At 37.5% G+C, this 13,459-nt stretch overlaps 1 protein-coding gene across 1 annotated transcript in view; it reads right to left on the reverse strand.

Moving 5' to 3' along the window:
- The window catches only part of SH3YL1 (SH3 and SYLF domain containing 1), a gene marked incomplete at its 3' end in the record, with an annotated part of 51,363 nt that overhangs the window by 19,272 nt on the left and 18,632 nt on the right, over nucleotides 1-13,459 (reverse strand). Inside the window, exons 5-9 of the mRNA XM_080614721.1 lie at nucleotides 11,608-11,720; nucleotides 7,587-7,715; nucleotides 6,304-6,448; nucleotides 5,537-5,609; nucleotides 4,811-4,867 (exon numbers count right to left, since the gene is read on the reverse strand). Coding sequence (XP_080470847.1) covers nucleotides 4,811-4,867; nucleotides 5,537-5,609; nucleotides 6,304-6,448; nucleotides 7,587-7,715; nucleotides 11,608-11,720 — 517 coding nt within the window. The remainder of the gene's footprint in view (nucleotides 1-4,810; nucleotides 4,868-5,536; nucleotides 5,610-6,303; nucleotides 6,449-7,586; nucleotides 7,716-11,607; nucleotides 11,721-13,459) is intronic.

The raw sequence follows: 13,459 nt of genomic DNA on the forward strand, positions 1-13,459 counted from the left end.
TGTGACATTGTCTCAACCGTTCTAACATAGAGTAGCAATATGTAAGAAGGTTAAAATTAAAAAAAAATTATAAATAAATAATAAAAAAGGTAAGGACTGGAGTTTTGTCCTTATTCATTTTGGCTTTTCAGAGCCCAAATCTTACTGAGCTTACATCTCAGATTTGCTATTCGTAACACTATTTAAAACTGGAGAAGAAAGAGAAAATTACTTATGACAAAGAGCTCATCAGTGTGTTTAGCAGTCAAAAGAAAGACCAAGGAAGATCAAAAGGTGAATTGATTACAGCACAAGTGTCTCAAAGGGAACAAGAGGGGAACAAAAAAACCCTGGGTAGGAAAGGACTCTATAATATAGTGAAGAAAGCCACAACAAATATCACTGTCTAAAAGATGAAGACAAATTCATATGGGAAGGCATGAATTTTCAATAATGAGGTTGGCAAATCACTCAAACTATCACTGAAGGAAGGAGGGAAACCAGTAACATTTCTCATTTGCCTCTGTGTCTTCATCAGTAGGCTTGATATAGCACTTCTTTTAGCATGTAAGAATACAGGCATATGCCTAATGGGGCAGTAACAATCTCTTAATATTTCCATGGTTTTTTCAAAGTAGAACATTTCTGCTAAAATATTAGATTTTTTTTTTGTTTAAGTTTTACTGTAATCAAGCTTGGGTGTGATGACTTTATGCACAATAATAATCTTAAGAGTTCAATGGCTGCAGATAAACAATTTATTCAGTTCAAAAATCAAAATCAGAGGGCATATATTCTCCCCAAGATAAAATGAAATTTAAAACTACTTAGTTCAATTAATTGTGGATGGTAAGAAAGTCTTCTGAGAGAGTTTGAGAGAAATCTAAAGAAAACCTTGAACACAGGCGTTAGAGCACAAGTTCTTCTGAGTTTCTTAAGCAAATCATATGACTGCTTAAAAGATACAACAGCATCATTACTTTTGCCAAATTATGACAAAATTATTACTTATACTGTTATAAAAATAACTGCCTTTGTGTTTACGATGAGCATTTGGACTTACAGTATTGTAGCCATAGGCCTTGTTATAAACATTTTTGAAAGGAAACACATTACTGAGCAAAGGCAGAATGAAGCACTAAGCAAGCACACATTTGTGAGGCCAGAGAACTCAAGCCCATGATGATTTTTGATAACTGCAAATAAGTAGTGAAAGAACAATGTTTGGATGGAAAACCTGGTTTTGCATTTTCATCCCCTTTCCTGCCTCATGTCTGTTTCCTGATTGTTTCTGCATCTTGGCAATTTGAAGGGATTTTCTTCCAAATATGTGAACCAGTCCTTCCCTGATTAGCTGAGCTAAAGAAAAAGTGAAAAAATACCTGACTTCCGATTCTGAGCAATTTGCCTGTTCATGATTCGCTTCTCACCAACATTCACTTTAACCCAGCTCCTACTTTTACTAGAAGATTGCTACCCCTGTTACTACCAGTTTGCTGGGAAATCATGTCACTAATGTTTTCAGAATCCTACAGTATTCAGCAAACTGTTAGGAGGATAGAAAACTAAGTCAAGTAACCATTTATCTACATTTTTGGTTACTTGCTGCTCCATGGCAGTACCCCAAGCAGAAATAATTAGAAATCATAACACTAATGAAAAACTACCATGTATGAATAGATACTCTAGTGTGACAAGCTATCAAACTAATGTATCTAAAAAAAAATGTTCTAATAAAATAAACTTCTCCTGAGTCTACAATGCCCAATTAGTCCACTGAAGAATGATGGGTCATTTACATTACAGATGTAGTACAGAAACCTTCCATCCAGATAAAGTAAAGCTAGATCATGGTAATAAAGCTTGTAATGCCACGTCAACCCTTTTGTTAGAATGTACAGCATAGAGAGGGCAAGTAGTAAAACGAAGCTGCAAATCCCTAATTTTAGTAATGGAGGAGGTATGAACTCTCATATTCATAAGCAAATCTAATTTCTTTATCTGAACAATCACCAGAAAAATCTCTGCTACTGTAGAAACTTCATACTTCACTGAATCTCAATAACTCTATAAGCTATTGGGTTTTTGTTGGTTGGTTGGTTTCTTTTTCCTCAGAATTGTAAAAGGCTTCTGCAAATTGTTAATTAAAAAAAATTAATAAATTGTGGTATTTCCAAGTTTCTGGAAACATTTTAAAGCATTACTGAACCTAATTTTACAACTAAATGCATTACCTTAAGTACTATTCAGTTACATGAAAACAATCTACTTGCATCTGAGTTCAGGTATTACACTGTCAGTTAAGAAAAACATGTTTTTCATTTAACATTCTTCTTCTGTTTGAAATAGGTTATATTACATTACCTATCTAGATAATACAGCCTACATAAAATAATTAAAAATGTTTCATCCATAGGTCTAGCTCTTCTTCCATCTAATGAGAAAAATTAATGTTTCAACCTTTCTACTACTTTTGTAAGTGTTGCAAAACCAAAGCTTCATAACACAATGCCATCCTCCTCCCTTCCTACCCAAAAGCAAATCCTTACTACTGGCAATCCAGACCAGCTTGTTGCTCAGCATCAAAACCTACCCCTGCATCAGCCATTACACACAAAATGTAGCTTCCTAAAGGTTATTTTCATACACTCTTCTATTAGTTAACTAAAATATATAGTTTTTTTTAACTAGGAAGATGCAAAAAAAATGCTGAAGACATTTTTTTTTTTTCAGATCACCACAGAACATCAGTTGCAGCAAGTAATCCTGCAATCAAAATTGGCTAGTATGAACCATAGCTGCTAGGCAGCTCTATTGAAATCATCTGGACTATAAACATGCAGAAAGAGATTATTGACAGGTGGTATGGCCTTAAGCCTCCTTCTATTCCACCATCCAGCATTAATACACTCTTATGTTACTGCCGTAAAAGGGGCTTCAACTCTATTCCAGCCTCCCATCAACATGCATATAGGCTATAGTATTGAAACACTCAGGGTAAATGACTTTAACCTTGATTTTTTCCCTGTGATAAGAACAATTCTCTAGCCTTTAGAAACATATAGTACTTCTGAGGATTCAGTTGGTATTTGAACTGTTTCCTATGGAAATACAGTCTGCAACAGCAAGCAAAATATACCATGCCAAGCTTGTAAAGTAAACAGATTTACCGTGAGACATCATTTCTTGCAGGGAGTAACGTTTACACAGATCCTACTGCCCCTTGCACTCCTCAAAAATAAGCTTGTGTATTTCTAGAAACTGTTAGGAATCTTCAGTAGTAGACTGATCAAGTCTACATATTTATTTCAAAGAATCCTGAAAACAATCAGAGACAGTTCTTGAAGATTTCCACTTTGTCTCTTGCACCTGAGAAAGAACACTCCCTTTAACAGAGCAAACGTGTGTGCAAGATTTTCCTACTGCTTTAGTAATCTCTTCTCAACTGGTCCAAGGAAAGTGAGAAAGTTTAGTTTTAGTGGCCAGAAGACTAATTTTTCTTTGGTTTTGGATGACAGCTGCTGAGTACAGATCATTAGAATCATCATTCTTTTCCTGGTAAAAGTCATAGAGGACAACAACAAATTTTGATTCTCGGAAAGTCTCTAATCTGGAGAAGTCACATCAACAGCTGAGCTTAAGATCCTGCTATGTCGGTCCCCTCAAGAGATGCACACATCAACAGCAAGTATACAGAGAAGGTATGAAGGAGAATGTAAAGCCAATGACACATATAATTTATCTTACTTTTTTTAGTGAAAAACCTCTAATTACATTAACCAAGAAATGAAAAATACAATGATGATTTGACCTTCAGACAACTATTTAAATACTGTGTTAAATCACAGTACTCTACCTAAAATAGACTTTTCACTGTGATCTATTATCAAGCTTGATTTTAGCTCCATTTTCAAAAGTTGGATTTTACTTTCAAGCGGTGCATGCAATATGTGCAACTGTGTGTACACATTCACATATATATAAACATATACGTACGTAATATATAATGCTTGGTCTTGGTTTTGATCATAGAAGAGACCATTAAAACATTTGTTTATCAAATGGACAATATATTTCATGGTAGAAATAATTTATTTCACTGACTTTAAAGAGCTAACAGTATTTACCTGTGAAAGATGAGATCCTGGTGGGAGAGAACACTACAGCAGCCAAGTGAACATAAGCACTTTTTATTAAGATTTTTTTTTCTAACAGATCACGAATTTCCAGACGATAGGCTCCACACAGTTCAAGAGTACTGCACGAGTACTACACAGTAAAATTCTTCCATTAGAGGCAAAACTGCTTTAAACTTAAGAGAATCACAACAAAATAAAAAAAAAATAAGAAAAATAGTTCTGAACTCTGTACATAAACCTGAAGGACTATAACTGCAAGAAAATCTGTGTTTATGTCAGCATAATCAGATATGACCTGTGGAAACATTTTTTAATTAAAACAGCAGTTACAGTACCTTGCATAAGGAGTTGGGCACAAGCTTGTTATATCAGTTTTCTTTTTCATTTCAATTAGGTGGTAATATAAAGCAGTTTCACTTCTTTCAGTTCATTTTTCAAGCTGACTGAATAAAGCAAAATAACTTACGCTGTTCACAAAAAGAACACTGATATTGGAATATAAGGCCAGGGAATAAGATTCACATTTGTGAAATATTTTCAGAAAAGCATACAAGATCTGAATCTCATTTTAACATATGGACAATGAAGAAAAATATGTATGGCCAGATACTGTTAGATGTCTTTCAAAGTACTTTTAGGATTTCTCAGATTGCACATTGCATTAGTAAAATCTGTGTAATCTTAGTACTTACCCACAGAAGCATAATCATTTGGAAGCTCAGGATAAAGTTTGTTTGTACTCTTTTTAGCTGAAAGAGAAAAAGTAACAAGTTATGTAATATACTGTCATATATTATTATATTTCATATACTGCTTTTGTAATACACGTTCAATAGTTATAAAATGATTGCAGTTACCTAAGGAGCAGTATCAAGAAAGAAATAAGGACTTTGCCTTCTATCCTTGTCTGGAGAAATAAATCAAGTTAACAATAGGAGATGCACATTAAAGCCTCACTTTCAATGATAGCACTTTGGTAGTCAAACTGTGACAGAGCCCAAACTCTGCCTCCTCTGCTTTGCTGTGAGACAGCTACCTATTAAAAGATAATGACAACCTAAAAGAGAAACTAAGTTTTCTAGAAACCAGAATTTCTAGGAGTAGGACTAGCAGTTCCTAGTAAGACTGCTGTTTTAACTGAGAAGCTTCATTGTATCATGGGGCTTCTAAGCATGCAATAAACATGAATGGTTCCCTTTGAAGACTTACATGCTTAAGTAACTACACAAACACTACATATAGCAAATCAAACAAAATATTTACCTTTTAGTGCTCATGGCACTATCCCAACATGCTTTCAATGTTTGCCCAAGTTTCTATAGAGACAGCTACTACTATAATAATTGCATAATATTCATTAGCTTCAGTGTCTAATTTTATTTAGAGAATAAATTAATGATTATCAAAATGTTTTTAACCTGGTGGTGTTGGTCTAACAGTGGGTTTAGGTGGTTCAGGTCTCAACGATGGTCTAGCAGGTGGGTCATTTACCTAAAATGTACAAATTTTAATAAAAAATTTGTATCACACCTGGAAGTAGACTGCAACTTCAGAGCCTAGAGGTAGGACAAGTTACACTGGAAAAAACAACACCATAAAAATCACTCTTTCTCCACTGAAACTGTGTGAACTCCAGAAGCACACTGAAGAACTAGTGACATACATAACTGTAATGTAATTCACCATGGTTTAACAAAGATGGAAGTAAATTACTGTCTATCTGTACCATCAACATCTACCAGAAAACATCTACAGTCTTAGTATGACCTTGTAAATGTGACTGTTTAAATGGAAGAAAAGAAAAATAGAAAAAGTATCCACATCAAACCTGGTATTAACTTCATTATTATTAAACTCACAAGTTATTTGCAGATTAACTGGATTAGGAATAGTTGAACAAACTTTTCTAAACGTCACCTCAGATCTGATTATGCACCATTGTGAAACCAAGGATGTACTTTATTATCCTGGAGGATACAAAGCAAAACCAACAACATTCTTGTCCACAAGAGACTACCAGGGCAATACTTGAATGAATATATTACTCATCTGAAGTATCTGCAATGTGTTTAAGCATCCAATAGTGAGCACATAAACATCAACATTACCACTGACTAGGCACAGCTCAGGAGCAGAGAAAGCCTATGCAAAAGAGAGGTGCACAAACCCTTCTTTGTTCCCTTACAGCTTTTCCTGGATTATTTTTTTGCTCTTCATTTTCATATACTTCAGTGAAGGATGCTAGAGTTTCATAAAGATCTTCTGCTTGTGCAGGAAAAGGCACATCACCAAGCAAGATGGCACTAGCACGAATATCCTGGCCATAAAACCTAATACAGAAGAAAAGACGCCAGATATTTGATCATCATTACATTTCAATGTCTAGATAATTTAATCTTGTGCAAATGTTGCCCCCCTCCCTGCCCCTGCATTTCTCCTACTGATCACATATTGAGAAGCGACAGAATTAATTCAGTGATGTAAATCTGGAATAACAAGTAACTGCAGCAAACCTCAATGCCTACCTACCATCTTACTTCTATCTATTCTGTGTGAGTAATATTTTGTTCCTGGTCACACAGTATAAATCAAGTAGACCTTTTGAAATCCAATCACATAGCAAACTGAATAGAATCGTAGAATCATAGAATAGTTAGGGTTGGAAAGGACCTTAAGATCATCAAGTTCCAATCCCCCTGCCGTGGGCAGGGACACCTCACACTAAACCATGCCACCCAAGGCTCTGTCAAACTTGGCCTTGAACACCGCCAGAGATGGAGCATTCACAGCTTCCTTGGGCAGCCCATTCCAGTGCCTCACCGATAAACACCACACCACTTTTCCAAAACACTGTAATAGATTCTTTAATGAAAAGAATTCCTGAATGGAATTTTATGAAGATAGCTAAAAGTTACTGACATGCTGTGATTAAAATCAGTGCTAAGTCTTTGCTGATATTACCAGAATCAAAGTTTTCAGAAACACAGAACATAGAAGTGCAAGACACTCAGAGGTTCTGTGGATTTTAAACTTAACAGGATGCAAAAAGGAAGACCATTTCATAAACTGGGCATTTTTTCCAAATTCACTGATGCACTAAACCAGATATTTTTTTTGTTTCTTTCAAGTTGCCTAGAAGAATATTATTATGCAGTAAATACCTCAATACCTATCTTCTACAATATCGTGCTGGGTTTAGATGGCAAGGTTTTGGTAAGGGGCAGGGCTGCAAGAGTGGCTACTCTGAGAAGCTGCTAGAAGCATCTAATATATAAATAATCTCTGAACATTCAGCATCATCTCAACACCCATTGCAAGATGTCCAAATTGAAGAAACCCTTGTCCCTCAAGAAACTCTAAACTCAGCACAGTATGTTCTCACAACAAAGATTTTTCCAGATTGAACGTGTCCTAGTCAATTTTATCACTGTGCATTCACTGAATCTTCTAGATTTAAAGAGAACTTACTTGCGATTTGTTTCTTTCCTTTCAATTAAACAGGTTCCTTCCAGGGATACACCTGCAAACAGACCTCGAGATTTGCAGTATGTATAGACAGCTGCAGAACTTCTCAGGGCAACATCCCCTTCTAAGTTTCTAGGAGGAAAAAAATTTTGATTAACATTCTTCTATATGGCTTTTCAACAAGAACAGCAATTGTCTTTTTTTTTTTTTAATCCTACAAAAAGACAGCAAAAGTTTCACTTCCCTCTGTTCTTATAAACGCTATTGAATATATTAAAGTGGGTCAGACCTGAAATCCATTTTCAGTTCTTATTTTAGACAGGACCCAGTACAACGTAATTTAAGTTGGTTCCTCTGAAGCGCAGAACAATGTTGTCTCATGTGAATGTTCCACATTAGACCTCCTCTTGCATTCAGAAGTCTGAAATATTAACCCATGTTTTAATCATGTTTCAAAATTATCTGATTATGTTTGTGCTGACGTGGGACCCTATCCAATATATACAAATCCTCCCTGATTTTATGGTGCCCAAAACAGCACAAAATAGTCCAAGTAAGACCTCATCAGACCTCAACAGAATTGGAAGATTACAATTTTTGTCCTACACAGGACCATATAATATTCTAGGTTTGGAGATACTTTAGGCAGTCAGCCAGTCCAAAACAGATACAACATCAAATTGAGAGTAGGCTGCTCTGGGCTTTGTTTTGAAGACTTTCAAGGACAGAGGTTCCACAGACACTCTGAGCAACCTGGATCAGTGCTCAGTTATAATCATAGAATCATAGAATAGTTAGGGTTGGAAAGGACCTCAAGATCATCTAGTTCTAATCCCTCTGCCATGGGCAGGGACACCTCACACTAAACCATGTCACCCAAGGCTCTGTCCAACCTGGACTCGAACACTGCCAGGGGTGGAGCATTCATAGCTTCCCTGGGCAGCCCATTCCAGTGCCTCACCACCCTTACAGTAAGAACTCCTTCCTTATATCCAAACTTCCCCTGTTTACGTTTTAACCCATTACCCCTTGTCCTGTCACTACAGTCCCTAATGAAGAGTCCCTCCCCAGCATCCCTATAGCCCCCCTTCAGATACTGGAAGGCTGCTATGAGGTCTCCACGCAGCCTTCTCTTCTCCAGGCTGAACAGCTCCAACTTTCTCAGCCTGTCTTCATACAGGAGGTGCTCCAGTCCCCTGATCATCCTGGTGGCCCTCCTCCGGACTTGTTCCAACACTTTCATGTTCTTTTTATGTTGAGGACACCAGAACTGCACACAATACTCCAAGTGAGGTCTCACGAGAGCAGAGTAGAGGAGCAGGATCATCTCCTTTGACCTGCTGGTCACGCTCCTTTTGATGCAGCCCAGGATACGGTTGGCTTTCTGGGCTGCGAGCGCACGCTGCCGGCTCATGCTAAGTTTCTCACTGGCCAACACCCCCAAGTCCTTCTCCACAGGGCAGGGCTGCTCTGAATCTCTTCTCTGCCCAACCTGTAGCTGTGCCTGGGATTGCTCCAATCCAGGTGTATGACCTTGCACTTGGCATGGTTAAACTTCATAAGGTTGGCATCAGCCCACCTCACAAGCGTGTCAAGGTCCCTCTGGATGGCATTCCTTCCTCCAGCGTATCAACTGAAGCACACAGCTGAGGGCACACTCAATCCCACTGTCCATGTCTCCAACAAAGATGTTGAACAAGACCAGTCTCAACACCGATCCCTGAGGGACACCACTCGTTACTGGTCTCCAGCCGGATATTGAGCCGTTGATCACAACTCTGTGTGCAGCCATCCAGCCAGTTATCCACCAAGTGGTCCACCTATCAAATTGATGTCTCTCCAATTTAGAGACAAAGATGTCGTGTCGGACAGTGTTGAAGGCTTTGCACAAGTCCAGGTAGATGACATCAACTGCTCTACCCCTGTCCATCAGTTCTGTAGCTCCATCATAAAAGGCCATCAAGTTGGTCAGGCAGGATTTCCCCCTAATGAAACCATGCTGGCTGTCACTAACCACTTTGTTGTTTTTCATGTGCCTTAGCATGCCTTCCAGGAGAATCTGCTCCAAGATTTTGCCAATAATGCAATAATTTTGCTCCTATTATTTTTGTCATAATCATGTTGAATTTTTTTTTTGTCTCTCATATCCAGTCAGAACCTTCCTTGTGTCAATTTATGACTATCATCTCTCACTGCCTTGACATGCACCTCAGTAAAGAATTGGGCTCTGTCTTCTTGGTGATTCCCCTTTGGGGAAGACCTAAAGGTCTTCTCCAGGTTAAATAAGCTGAGCTCCCCCTTCCTCATTATACATGTACTCCATGTCCCTGGCCATCTTGGTAGCCATTCACTGCACAGAATCAAATTTATAAACACCTTTCTTGTACTGCAGGGCTGAAACTGGACAAAATATTCTAGGCAGTCTATGAAATGCCAAGTAAAGGGGAACGATCATGTCCCTTATCCACTGGTTAGAGCTCTACACTGTTCAGGGTGCTGTTTTCTGTTCAGTACGCTTTCATGTTCAACTTACTGTCGACCAGGATGCTGGCACCTTCCCAATAAGGCAGCTACCCAGCCTGGCAAGCTTGCCTACATAACTGCAGAGGGTTCATACAACCAAGTGTGCAGAACTTTGCATTTGTCCTTGCTTAACTTCATGAAGTTTCCTGTTGGATCTTCCAAGTCCATCACTCAAAATAGTGGTCCTACCCTGAAGTTCACCCCTTGATTTGGTGTCATCCACAAACTTGAAGAGAATGTTTTGCATCTGCTCCTCCAGGTAACTGATAAAATATCAAGCAGGAGCAGTCTCGTAAGAGTCTTCTGAGGAATTCCACAGAAACCTGGCTTCTGAGTACAACATGAATCATTTGCCACTGTTCTTAAGCCTGCTTATCTGGTTTTTCACCTATTTGCTAGTCTGTCCCACCCTGACACCTAGGCCACAATGGCCCTGCTTGGACACAGAAATGTTGCAAAATGCTATAATGAATGCCTTTGAAAGGCAGATGACATTCGCTGCTCACCATAGATCTCTCTCATCTGTGGAACAGGAATCATCTTATCCTATTATTTTGTCAGACAAGATGGAAAAAAAAATGGTCAGTAAAAAAATCATCATAAAAAAAAAGGCATAAGGAGGCACATGTCCTATGAGAACAGTCTGAGGCAAGTGGGCTAGGTAAGCCTGGAGAAGAGATGACTTAGGGTGAACTTAGCAGCCTACAAGCATCTGTGAAGAGGCAATCCAGAATATGAAGTCACCAGCAGTATATGGTGGAAGGATAAAAAGGTATGGACATAAATTGAAGCAACAAATGTTTTGACCAAATGTAAGGAAAAAATTTAACCATTAGAACAGCTGAACAGTCCAGCAGGTTGCCCAGAGAGCATAAGCAGTCTCCATCTTTGGAAGTTTCCAAGACCCAGCTGGAATAAAGGCACGAGCAACCCGCTCTGAAGTCAAAACAGACCCTGCTTTGAGCAGGAGGTTGGAGTAGAGCTCTCATAAGGTCCCTTTCCAAGTTAAAATTATCCTGTGATTACATCATCTTAACCTTCAAAGTGAGCTGGCTTAACCTGCTTTAAAGTTTAAAAGTGATTATTTGGTGAATTTTTATTTACTGTCAGGCAGATTTGTGGTGACAGAAAGCACAGACCTGTAGTTAAAATGATAGCTCAGTCAGGCACAATAATGCCTGTGCTCTTTATTAAGCCTACTCAAGCAGTCTCCTGCAAAAAGAGAATAAACCTTGGAACACTTTCCTTCTACCAATAAGTGCCTTTATCAAAAAAAGAAACCAAACCAAACAAACAAAATCCCCACAAACAAAAGAGGGCAACAAGTGACTTAAAAGGTGTAACGCTACAAGAATATGATCCAGTCAACATACAGGTTGCCCAGGTTGTTTTGTAACACATCAGAAAAAGCCATATTAATGTCTATATATAGATTCAAAAACTATCTTCCTTACTTAACTCTACCCTATATTTAAATCTATTAGGAAAGTATTTCACTCACCTCCCCAGAGGTCCAATTGCCACAGTAAGATTTCCTCCAAGTGTAAGATTACCTCCTTTGGCAAAAGCTTCTACTGCTCGTTCATGATTCAGTATTATTACTAAGTCTGAAACCTGTAAAATATCAAATAAAAGTAGTATGCTTTTTAAGAAGAAAATTAGAACATCATGGGAGGAGTATCTTCAGTTTTGTAGGAAAGGAGGTGGAAGCCGCAAATGAAAACTAGCACCAGCTTTTTTAAGGCATTAATTCAAGCAAGAATCTCTCATTCTCTCAGAGAATTACTTCTTTACTTGTAAAGGATTCATTTGAAACAGTTTTCATAATAAATTTGATTCTTTTTCTGCAAGGTATTTTTAAACTAAAAATCAAATTTGACTGATTTTTTTCCCAAGCGTTGATATGGTCAATATGTGATAAGCAATAGCTGCAATAGAAACCCTGTTTTAATTCAAAATTTCCCAATTAACAAATTTTTATTTTCTATAGCTTTTGCAAGCAGTTATGAAGGTATTTTCAGATGAGAAGGGAGATTAGATTAAGAAAATAATTTTGATCCTTCGATAATGGAATCAATAATAGCACGACAGATCTTAGTAAACAAAATTACTGTTCAAAGAATAAACAACAAAAAGGATACAGGTTATCCCATTATTGACAAAACTTTATTTTCTTGAGAAAATTAGCTGTTTAATATATGTATATGTATATATAAATACATATACATATAAGAATGTATATTTAGTTTTTAAAGACTTGAAGCCAGTTTCTTCAAGAAATCTAACTAAATAACTGAAAAGCTAACAAAGTATTTTTGAAAGGTTCAAATGCAAAATGGAAAAAAAAAAAAAAGAAAAATCACTATTTCTAGAAGACTTTATTTGCCTGGAGTGTGACAGAAAATTACATCAAAGAACTCTTACTAGTATTTAAGTTTATGCCAATTACCATCAGTACTGTAAAACTATAACTGTCTTTGGTTACAGAGCCTTGGGTGACATGGTCTAGGGTGAGGCGTCCTTGCCCATGGCAGGGGGGTTGGAACTAAATGATCTTAAGGTCCTTTACAACCCTAACTATTCTATGATCCTATGAATCTATGATTTAACAAATTTCAATAAAAGTCTCCTACAACTCTTCTCAAACTAGAAAGCGTTTTAAAGAAAGAAAAAGTCCTTCAAACACACGCATGATCCTATAAAGATCAGTATCTTATCTGAGAGCTCAGTAAACACATTACATGTATTAAAAAACATACCAGCCTGATCAACAAAGTATATTACACTACTGTAGCTTATTGTGTTGGATTATCTTTTCAACAGATACCTTGATTATCCAAGAACTGCCGTGCTTGATCTTTCATCTGATGGACTTGACTGAATGCCAGCTTCAGAAAATCTTTAGACTTACCCCACATTCCAAACAGTGACAGCAGGGAATACAAGAGAAAATACCAAATTATTTGCAAAACAAAGCTGGCCCAGAAATATTACACAGTGTAAGACAGGCCTTTGTTATTAGCCCCCTGGTAACCTCCACCCCATCCCAAAGAAAAGATGGCTGACATGAGTACTTTCTGAATCATCCAAGGATGGAAAGAGAATGTCATTCATGATGCTGTTACCTCCTCTAACCCATTAAGAGGCTGAATCCACTGCTAAAGCTAAATTAATCTAAAGTGAGAAAACCTTCAAGGAAAGCATCTAGATGAGTTTAAAAATTGGTCTTTAATTTGAGGTACCAAGTTGTTTACAGTGACTTCTGAAGTCTGTGATTTCCTTGTTGTTTAAAACCACCCATAATTACCACTACAACTATGCCAACTCTAATCTCTCCTACAGGAATAAAATTC

Source organism: Psittacula echo, assembly GCF_963264785.1.
Source record: "Psittacula echo genome assembly, chromosome: 4".
Taxonomy (NCBI): Eukaryota; Metazoa; Chordata; class Aves; order Psittaciformes; family Psittacidae; genus Psittacula; species Psittacula echo.